The 13,767-nt window shown below is 28.5% G+C and overlaps 1 protein-coding gene across 4 annotated transcripts in view; it reads left to right on the forward strand.

The window, feature by feature from the left end:
* Positions 1-13,767, forward strand: part of LOC117177560 (protein piccolo) — a 147,660-nt gene that overhangs the window by 62,932 nt on the left and 70,961 nt on the right. For 2 of the 4 annotated variants that reach the window (XM_033368372.1, XM_033368374.1), the window contains exons 2-4: positions 5,114-7,683; positions 12,684-12,774; positions 12,882-13,035. In XM_033368372.1, coding sequence (XP_033224263.1) covers positions 5,414-7,683; positions 12,684-12,774; positions 12,882-13,035 — 2,515 coding nt within the window. In that variant the 5' untranslated portion in view covers positions 5,114-5,413. The remainder of the gene's footprint in view (positions 1-5,113; positions 7,684-12,683; positions 12,775-12,881; positions 13,036-13,767) is intronic. The other 2 variants (XM_033368373.1, XM_033368375.1) reach the window with 1 other exon arrangement.

A 13,767-nucleotide genomic window follows, 5' to 3' on the forward strand; every position in this document is an offset into this window, starting at 1 on the left:
TCATAAATTTTGTTGATTTTTTTTTCTTTTTTTCGAGATAAATAATCTTTTTGGTTGAAAATTTGTCTTTTCTATTTGAAAATTCATATATTTTGTTTAAAACTGGTCGTTTTTGCTACAAAATTAATCTTTTTGGTTGAAAATTCAAGTATTCTAACTATATTTTCATCATTTAAGTTGAAAATTCATTTTTTTGAAATTTTTTTAAATTCATCTATTCCAGTTAAAGATTCGTCACTTTATTTGAAAATTGATGTCTTTGGTTGAAAATTTGGTTTTTATTATGAATAATAATTTTCTTAACTGTAAAATTAATTATTTTGTTTTTTGTTGAAAATTGGTATTTGTTCGTTCAAAATTAAACTTTTTCGTTGAAAAATTTGTCTGTTCGAGTTCAAAATTCATGTATTTTGTTGAAGAATATTTTCTTTTTTTTTGCTAGGTAATCTGTTTGCTTGAAAATTCAGGTATTCTAACTAAATTTTCGTCATTTTAGTTGAAAATTCTTCACTTTGGTTAGACAATTTTTTTGTTTTTGAAAATTAATTTTCTTAATTGAAAAATTAATTATTTCATTTTTTGTTAAAAATTGATATTTTTTCGTTCAAAATTCCACTTTTTGGTTGAAAATTTGTTTTTTCTAGTTGAAAATTCATATATTTTGTTGCAAAATCTTTTCTTTCTGCCAGATAATTAATTGAAAATTTATCTTTTCTAGTTGGAAATTCATATATTTTGTTTAAAAATGTTTTTTTTTCCTGTTAGAAAATTAATCTCTTTTGTTTAAAAGTCAAGTATTGTAACTAAATTTGCATCATTTTAGTTGAAAATTCATCTTTTTTGGTTTGAAGTTCATTCACTTTGGTTTGAAATTTTTTTAGTTTAACTGAAAAACTAGTCTTTATTTTTGGTTGAAAACTGATCTTTTTTAGTTTAGAATTAAACTCTTTGTTTGAAAGTCGATATTTTTTAGTTAAAAATTTTGGTTGAGAATTCATGTATTTGATTGAAAGTTTTTTTTTTTTGTAGAAAATTAATCGTTTTGTTGAAAAATTCAACAGTTTAGTTAGCCATTCATCTGTTTAGTTGAAAATGCAATATTTTTATTTGAAAATTTAGGAATCTGATGTATTTTTTAATGAATTTAATGCAGTATTTACATAATGTTTTTCAGAACATCTTTTTATTTAATTTTCTTTGACTTTCTAAATTAAAGATATTAATTCAATCCCTAGAAACTGAAAAAAAGGAGATTGTTTTAAAAAATGCGAAATATTTTAATGGTTCCATAATATCAACAATTATACTTTTTAAAAAAAAACAACTTAAAATACCTGGAAAAAGCGTGGAATTTTCAGGAATTTTACTTGCGGGATCTGAGTAGACACTCTGAAGTCACTTGAAATTCAGTTACAGTCAGAAAATGAATTAAAATATTCATAAGAATGATGGTAGTTTGAACCAATTTTACAAATAAATTTGTTGTTTTCGAAATGTCGTAACGAGAATAGAGCCAACGAACTTTAGATTCCAAGATTCTATTTGTATAGCTGGAGTGTGAAAACATGAAATCAGGTCCGATGGTTTTGGTTTCCAAACCGATTCATGGGAAATTAAAGCGCAGAATGGGCGCCAATGCGAAGAAGAGCAGGCCTGACCTTCTTATTTGTCGTTTAATACGCATGGAAATGGAGAGGCACGGTTGACAACACAATGAAGTCATTATGCACAAACGAGAACTCGCCAGGGTTTATCTTTATATTATTTCTGCTTCAAATTTACTATCTCCAATTATTAAAGAAAATAAAAGAATAAATTATCTGATCTCTCTTGTTTGAAAAAGCATCATCCAAGCATCGTTTATTGATCGGCGAATAAAATTATTCTCGATTTAGGGATTGTTTTAATTATTCAAAGTCAGTATTTGTTCCAAAAGAGTTATTTTTGTCGACTAGTCGCTTAAGTTGAGTCTGTGAATTCTAAAACTGGAGATGTTTCCTAGTCTAATCGCTAAATTTATCTCAAGGCTGCAGATTTCCCCTGGTACGCGAATGGATCAAAATTAAGTTATGCGCACGCGATCTCGAAAAAGAAATATGATGGATCCTTTTTTCCTCGAGAGTCTAGAAGCTTTGTCTTTCTCTCTTTTTCTTTTTTATCTGGCCCTTATTCTCGAGGCCAAATTCTTCGTTGTTTTATTTTTGTACAGGGTGCCTACACTACCTGGAAAAACCTGGAAATTTCAGGGAATTTTTTCGCGAGCGTGCTTAAGTTTTCTTTAAATATCAATATAAAATTCAATAAAATTGATTGTTTATTTGTAAAAAATAGATTTCTATTACTATATTTAACTATCTTGTTAAATTTTTGTTTGTGTTGTTTGAAACTGATTGGTTTAAACTGAAAATTGTATTATTGCATTTTTGGTTAAAAATTGATAATTTTTAGTTGAAAATTCCAGTATCTCGTTAAAACTGCATGTAATGGAAATTCATCAGTTAGTTTTCAATATTTTCTCTCTATTTACAGAAAAATTTTTCATAATCAAAAACTTCAGGTGCGAATTTGCACTAGTGTACCGTTTGAGGGTTAAAGCGTTTTTGGTTAAAAATTTAAAAATTTAATGGAAATATCAACTACTGCATTTTTTTCGGCTGTAAATTAACATAGTTTTTTAACTAAACATTTAGCAATATTTTTTGGTTGACGATTTCTCATTTTTTATTGAAAATTTAACGTATTTTGTTGGCACTTTGTCTTTTTTAGCAGAATTTAATCTTCTTGGTTGAAAATTCACCTTTTGGTTTAATATTCATCTTTTTGGTTAAAAAATTAATTCTTCCAATTTAAGATTTATAATTTCTGTTGAAAATTTATATTTTTTATTTGAAATTCAATTATTACATTTTTTATTGAAAATAAATATTTTGTAGTTCTATTGGGTTTGAAAATTTAGCCTTTTTAGTTAAAATTTGTCTTTTTTATTTAAAAATTAAACTCTTTCGTTGAAAATTCATGCCTGTTGTTGATAAAACGTCCTTTTTGGTAATAAATTAATTTTCTTATTTAAAAATTCCTCTTTCGTTGAAAATTCAAGCATTCTAGTGAAATATGCATCATTTTATTTTAAAATTGATCTTTTTTGTTGGAAATTCCTCTTTTTCTGAAAATGTAACTTTTCCAATTGAATATTATATTATTATATATTTATATAATTGTAAATTTATCTCTATTAGTTAATAATTCGGCTTTTTTTTGTAGAAATTAATCTTCTTGTTAGAAAATTGATCGTTTTGGTTGAAAATTCAACTTTAGTTAAATATTTCTAATTTTAATTGAAAATTCATCTCTTTGAGTGAAAATCAAACTATTTTGTTAAAAATTATGTTTTGTTTGTTAAAATGAATTTTTTTTTATCTGAAAATTTAACTATTTCATTTTTGATTGAAAATCGATGTTTTAGTGCAAAATTAAACTACTTCAGTTAAATATAATTAATTTTAGTTTAAAATTCATCACGTTGATTGAAAAATGAACTATTTTGTTTAACATTCGTTTCTTTTTTGTTGTTGAAATTGATTTTTGTTTAAAATTTAACTATTTCATTTTTGATCGAAATTTGATGTTTTAGTTCAAAATTCAAGTATTCCAGCTAAATGCTTCTAATTTTAGTTGCAAATTCACCATTTTGATTGAAAAATAAACTATTTTGTTGAAAATTCTTTTTGTTTGTGGAAATTTAATTTTTTAGATTGAAAACTTACTTATTCAATTTTCATTGAAATTTCAGCTTTTTAAGTTCAAAATTGAACTACTTGGTTGAAAAATTGTCTTTTTTAGTTAAAAATGAAACTATTTCGTTGAAAATGCTTGAATTTTGTTGAAAAATCGTATTTTTTATAGAAAATTTATCTTTTTTTTTTTGGTTTAAAATCCAACTATTTTAATTGAAAATTTAACTATGTTATTATAGTTTTGAAACTGAAATTTTTTAGTTAAAAAATTAAACTATTTTGTTGAAATTTTTTTTTGTTATTGAAATTTAATTTTTTTTTACTTAAAAATTTAATTATTCTATTTTTGATTGAAAATTGAGCTTTTCTAGTTAAAAATTCAACTATTTGGTTGAAATTTTTTTGTATTTTAGTTAAAAATTAAAGTATTTTGTTTGCAAATTCATATTTTTGGTAGAAAATTTATCTTCTTGTTTAAAAATTGATTTATTTAGTTTAAAATTCAACAATTTTAACTGACAATTTAATTATTTCATTACAGTTTTAAAACTGACATTTTTTAGTTAAAAATTCAACTGTTTAGTTGTAAATTTGTTTTTTTTGTTTTTGAAATTTAATGTTTGTACTTGAAAATTTAATTATTCCATTTTATATTGAAATTTGAGCTTTTTTAGTTCAAAATTCCACTATTTCGTTGAAAAATCGTAATTTGATAGAAAATTGATCTTGTTTAAAAGTCAACTATTTTAACTGACAATTTGACAATTTTATTTTAGTTTGAAAAATATAATTTTTTAGTCAAAATTCAACCATTTATTTGAAAATTTGTTTTTTTTTTCACCTAATGATTTTTACCTAAATATGCACTGAATTTCAAGTATAAGATGAAATATTATGAAAAATTATACCTGGAAAATAATTGGAGACACTTGAAAAAAAGCTGGAATTGTCAAGAAATATTTTTCTAGAATTTGAGTAGACAGCCTGTTGTATTTAGTTAGGTTTGATTTAATTAAATATATATTTTTTAATTGTCCCTTGAACCTCGCAATTAGATTTAGAAAAGGAAACTTGGGCTTTAAAGGAGGAATTTCGGATTAAAAGTTGTACGAGAATAGAGAATGATAGCTAGCATTTTTAATTGACGACTATTATGTTAATTAGTTTCTTGCGCATAATGCACAAGTCGATAGAAAGATCGTATGATCTTTGAGAAAGTTGCTCGTGAATGGTCCAAGTCTTGTTTACTACTTCCGTGTTTTCTCTCGCACAAATTATAAGTATTTGCCGCAATAAACCAAGAAAAATTTAAATTTGAATTTATTTCCTCGAATAGGTGACAAACTAATTGTAATTTTTCCTTATCTTTTTGGTTTCAGCCTATGGTACAAAGTCCTCAAATAGTTGAAGCGAGGGAAGGCGTGAGTGCAGCACTGCTTGCAGAAAAATCGCTAACTTGTCGTGAATAAATTTTTATTTAGCGGAAGTGCAAGGCCGTCAAAACGTCGACTCCATCGGTGATCAAGTTATCCGGGGGAGGATCAGGTGGTGGGGAGAGATCATCCCCAGGCCCAGGCCCGCCTCCCCCAGCAGTCCCGGTCGAGCGAAATGAGTCGGTTGAAAACAATGGAGCAAGATCAGAAGGAGTCGACCACCTGGGATCAAAAGCAGAGGCCACCATGAGTTTTGTATTTCAGCTAGGTGCTGCTGCGGCCAGCGCGGAAGAAGTGGAGAACAACAATCCGCTCTTGACGTCGACAGAAATCAACACGCCTCTGACAGTCGAGGCGGCGTCTCTTCCAAAATCCTCAATTGCCGCAGCGAAACCACAAAATTTGCAGAATCTGAAAGCCGTTATCAATTCACCGCTAGTCTCCATCACTCAAACTGCTTCCACGGCTGTTAAACCAATCATCGGCACCTTTCCGGTCAACAAAAATGGCAAAGAATTTCAGAGGATCAGCTCTCAAACGAACACAACTCAGGTTTTGTCCACGAGGGTTATTTCTCAGAAAGTGCCGTGCAATTACACAATGCATCCGACCCCGGTGAATACCTCGTCAGCAGCAGTGAAGCAACTGCCACCCTCGACCGGCAGCTCTCTCTCAAATACGTTAATTCAAGTGCAAACACCCGCTTTTTCTCAGAATTTAGGACAATCGGTCAAGGCTCTTGTTTCCTCGGAGCTGTCCATCACGAAGCAACCATCATCGGCCACCATGAATCCGCAATTCGCCGGTCAGCTCAAACTCCAGCCACTCACGGTACCAACAGCGGCTAATTCGTCAATGCAAACTGTCGCCAATACCACGATTTCTAGTGTTCAGAGGTTCCAAGTCAAAAGTCAGAGTGCCAATCAGCTGCAGAATTTAAATCAGAATATTAATCCGCCGACTGGGAATCAGCAGAATTTAAATAAAGCGAAGGCCATGAGCAACTTGGGTAGTAGTCAAGCTCCCATTCAGCGAACAGCCCCTGTTTCGAGGATCCAGACTCTGCCGAAATCCCAGGTGCACTCGCAAAATGCGCACATCTCGATGAATCAGGTGATGAGCAATGCAAACATGCAACGAGTACAGCAGATCAATCCTTCGATTCAGAAAGTGCAGGTCCCAATCGGCCAGAAAATACAGCAGCAGACTTTTAATAATCAGAAAGGCCTGTCTGCGGGCTTGAATAATTTGAGCCAATCCAATCACAAGAGTCAGCAGCAGGCTGGCCAGCCTCATCAAATTATCCACAAGGGACCGGGGGGTGTTGTGCCGATGAAGATGGCAGTTCAGAGACAACCGCAAATTGTGAACAATGCCCAGAAATCGGTTGTTGCTACAGCTAGCGGTATGATGCAGAAACAGCAGTTGTCTGGACAGCAGGGAGCGCCTGGACAACAGATGCAAAAGCAGCAGACTCAGACTCAGCAGCAGAGGCCAATCGTTGGTGGGAATTTGCAAAAGTCCCAGACTCTGGCGAGTGTCAATTCAACTAGAGTACTACAAACAGCGACAGCCGTTTCTAAAAGTAATAGTGTACCAAATATAGCGAAAATTTCGTCCCAGAACTCGAATGTTTTGACGATAGCCAAGAGTGGAAATAATTCACAGTCTCAGACGAATGTGCCGACATCACATCTTCAACAACAATTGCTCCATCCGAATCTCCATCAGCAGATGCATCAACAGATTCATCAGCAGCAGGTGCATCATCATCAGAATCAGATTCAAAATCAGCATATACAGCAGCAGCAGCAGCAAATGATGATGCAGAAACAGCAGATTCAGAAAAATCAAATACCGAGCATGCAGCAGAAAGGGGCGACTATAACGCCAGTGCCGAATAATCAGAAGCCGGCTGGAAATATGAATTCGAAGTTGGCGCAGCAGCCACAGCAACAGCAGCAGCAAATGGTTCTCAGAATGGGAGCGGCGAAGAGTCAGCAAAATCAACAGACGAATCCGAAGCCAAATCAGAAGATGCAACCTTTCCATCATCGGAATGCAACAACTGCTACTGCTGCCCAGTTGAAGATCGTTCCCCAATCGCAGAATGTGATTTGTCCGCAAAATACGCCGAAGCAGCCGGGCTGCATTAAGACGATACCGGCTCAGAAACCAAATCAGAGGAATAGTGCGCCAAAGGGACCGATCAAGACTTCGCTCAATACGAATATGAATCCGTTGAAGAGTGCGTCGCCTTGTGTTCCCCAGAAGACCAGTATTAAGACCCTGATGCCCCAGCAGACTGGAGGAGGAGGAGGAGGAGGAGGAGGAGGGCCTAGTATGATGATGGTGCAGAAGAATCATCAGCAGGTGAAGGTTCAGCCGCAAACGATGCAGCCGAAGCAGGTCATCATGACGAATCAGTTTCAACAGCAGGGTCGACAACAGCCGGGACAAGTGAAGACGTTGATGCCGGTCAATTCTGGGGAGCCGAGGAGGGAAGTTGAAATTAAGTAAGTTGATTTAATGGAAGTAATGGAGACAAAAAAAAATAGTTTTGAAACTGATATTTTTTAGTTAAAAATTAAACTATTTTGTTAAAAATTCTTTTTTTTTTATTGAAATTTAATTTTTTTCACTCGAAAATTTAATCATTTCACTTTTGATTGAAATTTGAGCTTATTTGGTTCAAAATTCAAATGCTTGGTTGCAAATTTGTCTTTTTGTTTAAAATTCAACTATTTTAACTGAAAATTTAACTATTTCCTTTTAGTTTTTAAACAAATCTTATAAGTTAAAAATTCAACTGCTTTAGTTAAAAATTCGATTTTTTTTGTTGAAATTTAATTTTTTTTTATTTGAAAATGTAATTATTTCATGTTTGATTGAAATTTGAGCTTTTTTGGTTCAAAATTCAACTGTTTAGTTGTAAATTCGTTTTTTGTTGTTGTTGAAATTTAATGTTTGTGCTTGAAAATTTAATTATTTCATTTTATATTGAAACTTGAGTTTTTTTAGTTCAAAATTCCACTATTTCCTTAAAAGTGCATGTATTTCGTTGAAAAATCGTATTTTTGATATTAAAATTTATCTTTCTTGTTTAAAAGTCTATACAAAAAAAAAGTTTTATCAGGGTGTCCTGGGGATCATCCATAAATTATGTTCAGGAATTTTTCAGCAATTGTTGATATCACTCGATTTTTTTTCTAATCGTTGAATTGACGCCCCCTCCCTCCGATAGTAATTTAGCCTGTAGGTGAAACTCTAATGTTCATTTAATTTAATTTGTCACAGTTAATCCGGGTTTTATTGAATTTTGTAACTAAGAAACGTAAAATTTTAACCAAAAATGGAATAGTTAAACTTTTTATTTGAAAAAAAAGGTTTTTATTATTTAAAAATTGAGAATATAAAGTTTTGATAAAGAAAGATAATTTTATACGAAAAAAAGATTAATTTTCTGTGAAATAATTGATTTTTTTTTTTGGTACTAAATTATTGAAATTTCAGGACAAGATGACGAATTTTCGGTACAAAAAAGTTGTGAAAACTTACCTATTTCATTTTTGATCGAAAATGATTCTTCTTTAAGTAAAAGTTCACCTTTTTTGTTACAATTTAACTATTTTATTAAAAATTCGTTTTTTTTTTAAATTAAAATTAATCTAGTTTAATTGAAAATTCAATTTTTCGGTTTAGAAATTCTTGAATCTTGTTAAAAATTCGTTTTCCTTTCGTATGAAATTATATTTTTTATCATACTCACAAAAAAATATAATTTTATACAAAAAAAAAATTTCCAACAAGATTCAAGAATTTCTAAACCCAAAAATTGAATTTTCAGCTTAACTAGATTAATTTTAATTTTTAAAAAATATAATTTTTAATAAAATAGTTCAAATTTAACAAAAAAACATGTTCAACCAAATTTCGAATTTTTGACTAAAAAAGATAAAATTAAAAAAAAAAGATAAATTTTTTATCGAAGAAAAACGAATTTTTAATCAAATTCAAAAATTTGAATTTTCTACTAAAAAAGATTTATTTTTAAACAAAAAAATTAATTTACTACAAAAAAAAAAATTTTTCTATAAAATTCAAGAATTCTCATCTAAAAAGTTTAATTTTTTAGAAAGAAAATTTTTAAACAAAAACATGATTTTACTACCAAAAAAGACGAATTTTAAACAAAATTCTAGTATTCTGAACCAAAAAATTGAATTTTCAGCTGAAAATGAAAAAATTTTTTTAACAAAGAGATTAATATTCGACCGAAAAAATGCATTTTTAACCAAAATTCTCAATGAAAAAGTTGAATTTTCAACTAAAAAAGATGAATTTTTAAGGAAAAAGATTATTTCCACACAAAATTCAAGAATTCTAAACCAAAAAGTTGAATTTTGAACTCAAAAATGTGAATTTTTAGACCAAAACACTATTTTGCTGCCAAAAAGAACGAATATTCCACTAAAAAGGACGATTTAAAAAATATATATATTATTTTACTACCAAAAAAGACGAATTTTCAATAAAATTCAAGAATTCTCAACCAAAAAGATTAATTTACTATAAAAAAAGATAAATTTTTAATGAAATTTAAGAATTTTTAGCATAAAAGTACAAGAACTCTCAACCCAAAAGTTGAATTTTCAATAAAGAAAAGATAAATTTTGAAACAAAAAGATGAATTTACTACCAAAAATTACGAATTTTCAACTGAAAGAGAAGAATTCTTAAGCAAAAAAAAAATTAATTTTCTACCGAAAAAAGTGAACAAATTTTAAACAAAATTCATGAATTCTCAATCAAAAAGTTTAATTTTCAACCAAAAAAGATGAATTCTTAAATAAAAAGATTAATTTTTTACTAAAGGAAAAATGCATTTTTTACAAAATTTTAGAATTCTCAACCATTGAGTTGAATTTTCAACTGAAAAAGAATTTTTAAACAAAAAATTACTTTATTACCTAAAAAGATAAATTTCTAAACAAAAAGATTAAATTTACAATAAAAAAAGGCGAATTTGTAAAAAAAATTAAACAACTACGAGCCAAAAATTTTAATTTTATAAAAATGAATTTTTAAACAAATACATTATTTTACTATCAAAGAAGAAAATTTTCAAAAAAAAATTCAATAATTTTAAAATCAAAAGTTGAATTTTCAACGGAAAATGAAGAATTTTTAACAAAATTCAAGAATTCTGAACCAAAAAGTTAAATTTTTCTACTGGAAAAGAAGAATTTTTAAACAAAATGATTAATTTTGTACCGAAAAGTACGAATTTTTAACAAAATTCAAGAATTCTTAATCAAAAAGTTGAATTTACGACTAAAAAGGTTTAATTTTTAAACAAAAAGATTAATTTTTTGCCAAAAAAAGAATTTTCAAACAAAATTCCAAAATTCGCTATAAAAAATAAAATCTTCAAGAAAGAAAGAATTTTTTTAATTTTTAGGAAAGTAGTTGAACTTTAAAACCTAGTTTTTAAATTATTAACCAAAAAGATGAATTGCTTAATTTTATACTGAAAAATAAGGAGTTTTTAATAATATTCGAAAATTTTGACCAAAAAGTTGAATGTTTATACAAAAAGATTATTTTATTACAAAAAAAAAACGAATTCCAAACAAAATTCAAGAATTCTAAACCACAAAAGTTGAATTTTCAACTGTAAATGAAGAATTTTTAAACAAAAAGATTAATTTAATACCAAAAAAGACAAATTTTTAATAAAATTGAAGAATTGTTAAGTATAAAGTTGAATTTTCAACTAAAAATATATAATCTTAAACAAAAAGATGAATTTCTAAACAAAAAGATTATTTACTACCAAAAAAGAAGAATTTTCAACTGAAAATGAAGAATTTTTAACAAAATTCAAGAATTCTCAATCAAAAAGTTAAATTTTCCAACTGAAAAAGAAGAATTTTTAAAGAAATAGATGAATTTTTCACCGATAACAACGAATTTTTAATGAAATTCAAGAGTTTTCAACCAAAATGTTCAGCTTTTAACTGAAAAAGAAGATTTCTAAAGGAAAATAATTAATTTGGTACGGAAAAAAACTTGTTTTTTAACTTAATTTAAGAATTATCAATCAAAAAGTTGAATTTTCAATAAAAAAAAATTATTTTTCTACCGAAAAAAAGAATTTGAGAAAAATCAAGAATTCTCAGACAAAAGGTTAAATTTTCAACTAAAAAAGTGTAGTTTTTAAGCAAAAAGAATAATTTTTTAACAAAATGATTAATTCACTACCAAAAAAGAAGAATTTTCAATAAACTTCAAGAACTCTTAACAAAAAATTTGGATTTTTATGAAAAAAAGTTTTAAAAAAATTTCTAATTTTTAGGAAAGTATTTTAACTTTAAAACCTAGTTTTTAAATTTTTAACCAAAAAGATGAATTTTCAAACAAGAAGATTCATTTTATACCGAAAAATAACCAAGTTTTAATAAAATTCAACAATCTTAACCAAAAAGATAATTTTACTAAAAAAAAAGACAAATTTTCAGTCAAATTCAATCACTTGTCACTAAAAAGTTAAATTTTTTAATGAAAAAGATTAATTTTTAAACAAACAAATTATTTTGCCACTAAAAAGGATGAATTTTTAAACAAAAACAGGATATTACTACCATAAAAGAAGAATTTTCAATAAACTTCCAGAATTCTCAACAAACTTCAAGAATTCTCAACAAAAAATTTGAATTAAAAAAAAAAAAATAAAACAGGTTTTTTCTAATTTTTAGGAAAATAGTTTAACTTTAAAACCTAGTTGTTAAATTTTTAACCAAATAGTTGAGTTTTTAAACAAAAAGATCATTTTATTACCGAAAAAGACAAATTTTCAGTTAAATTCAATAACTCATCACCAAAAAGTTGAATTTTTTAATAAAAAAAGATTAATTTCTAAACAAACAAATAATTTTACCACCAAAAAAGACTAATTTTTATATATAAAAAAGAATTTTTAAACAAAAAAATAATATTACTACCAAAAAAGACGAATTTCAGATAAAATTCAAGCATTCTCAACTAAAAATTTGAATTTTCAACTAAAAACGTTTAAAGTGGAAACGTAGTTTATGGACGACCCCCTACCTGAAAACCCTGGAATTGCCCAGGAATTTTTATATACTCAGAAAAACTTGGAAATTTCATGTTTTTCTTTTTACTCCAAGAATTCTTTCGCGAGCGTTTTTAATTTTTTCTTAAATTAAAATATAAAATTCAATAACCATAATTCTTTATTTGTAAAAGTAGCTTTATATTACTGTATTTAACTATTTGGTTGAAAATTAAATTTTTTCTTTGGTATGAAATCAATTTTTTGTTAAACACTGAACATTTAACTATTATATTTTTGGTTCAGAATTGATAATTTTTAGTTGAAATCCAAGAAAAAACTGAAGATACCTGGAAAAAAACCCTGGAATTGTCAGGGATTTTTTTCCCCCCTGAGATTAAATAGAATTTAATCTCGAACTGGTCTTTCCTTCTTTTGCAGAATTGAACCGGAAACTGTCCTGCCGAAGGAAGAAGATTTCCAAAAGCGGCCTTCATCTCCTGGTAGAAGGATCCCGCTACCTTACGAGGTGGTGCTTTTTTTTATCCATAGCTTAACAAATCTTAAATTCTCTTCAATTTCGGATTAGCCCTGGATTTGGACAAAACATATACTTACCTTTTGATTTTGAACTTGCAGTGTCTGCAGTTCGTTCTTCAAGATCACAATTACGGTGCTCCACCACCGAGAACGCCACCGCCACAATCGCCGCCACCACATCAAAAACCGCAACCGGTTAACGGAGCCAGCAGTTCCACAGTTGTCACTCAAAATACTTTTATCTATGGACCAGGTAATTTATCAACAAAGCATTCTTTTCGTCGAATTTTACCCTCATTTTTTTTTAGAAAAAAATCTGCCCAAGTTCGATTTTAACAGTTTTTGTTTTGTTTTTTAATTGATTTTTTTTCAATTATGATATCATTCAGTTTACAATTCCAGTCATCACAGAGTGTCACCTATTTTAGGAATTTGTCACCTATTTTAGGATTTTGTCACCTATTTTAGGGATTTATCACCTATTTTTAGGAATTTGCCACCTATTTTAGGAATTTGTCACCTATTTTAGGATTTTGTCACCTATTTTAGGGATTTGTCATCTATTTTAGGATTTTGTCACTTATTTTAGGGATTTGTCACCTATTTTAGGAATTTGTCACCTATTTTAGGATTTTGTCACCTATTTTAGGGATTTGTCACCTATTTGTCACCTATTTTAGGATTTAATTACCTATTTTAGGGATTTGCCACCTATTTTAGGATTTTGTCACCTATTTTAGGGATTTGTCACCTATTTTAGGAATTTGTCACCTATTTTAGGATTTTGTCACCTATTTTAGGGATTTGTCACCTATTTTAGGATTTTGTCACTTATTTTAGGGATTTGTCACCTATTTTAGGAATTTCTCACCTATTTTAGGATTTTGTCACCTATTTTAGGAATTTGTCACCTATTTGTCACCTATTTTAGGAATTTGTCACCTATTTGTCACCTATTTTAGGAATTTGTCACCTATTTTAGGAA

This window comes from Belonocnema kinseyi, chromosome 7 (genome assembly GCF_010883055.1).
Source record: "Belonocnema kinseyi isolate 2016_QV_RU_SX_M_011 chromosome 7, B_treatae_v1, whole genome shotgun sequence".
NCBI lineage: Eukaryota > Metazoa > Arthropoda > Insecta > Hymenoptera > Cynipidae > Belonocnema > Belonocnema kinseyi.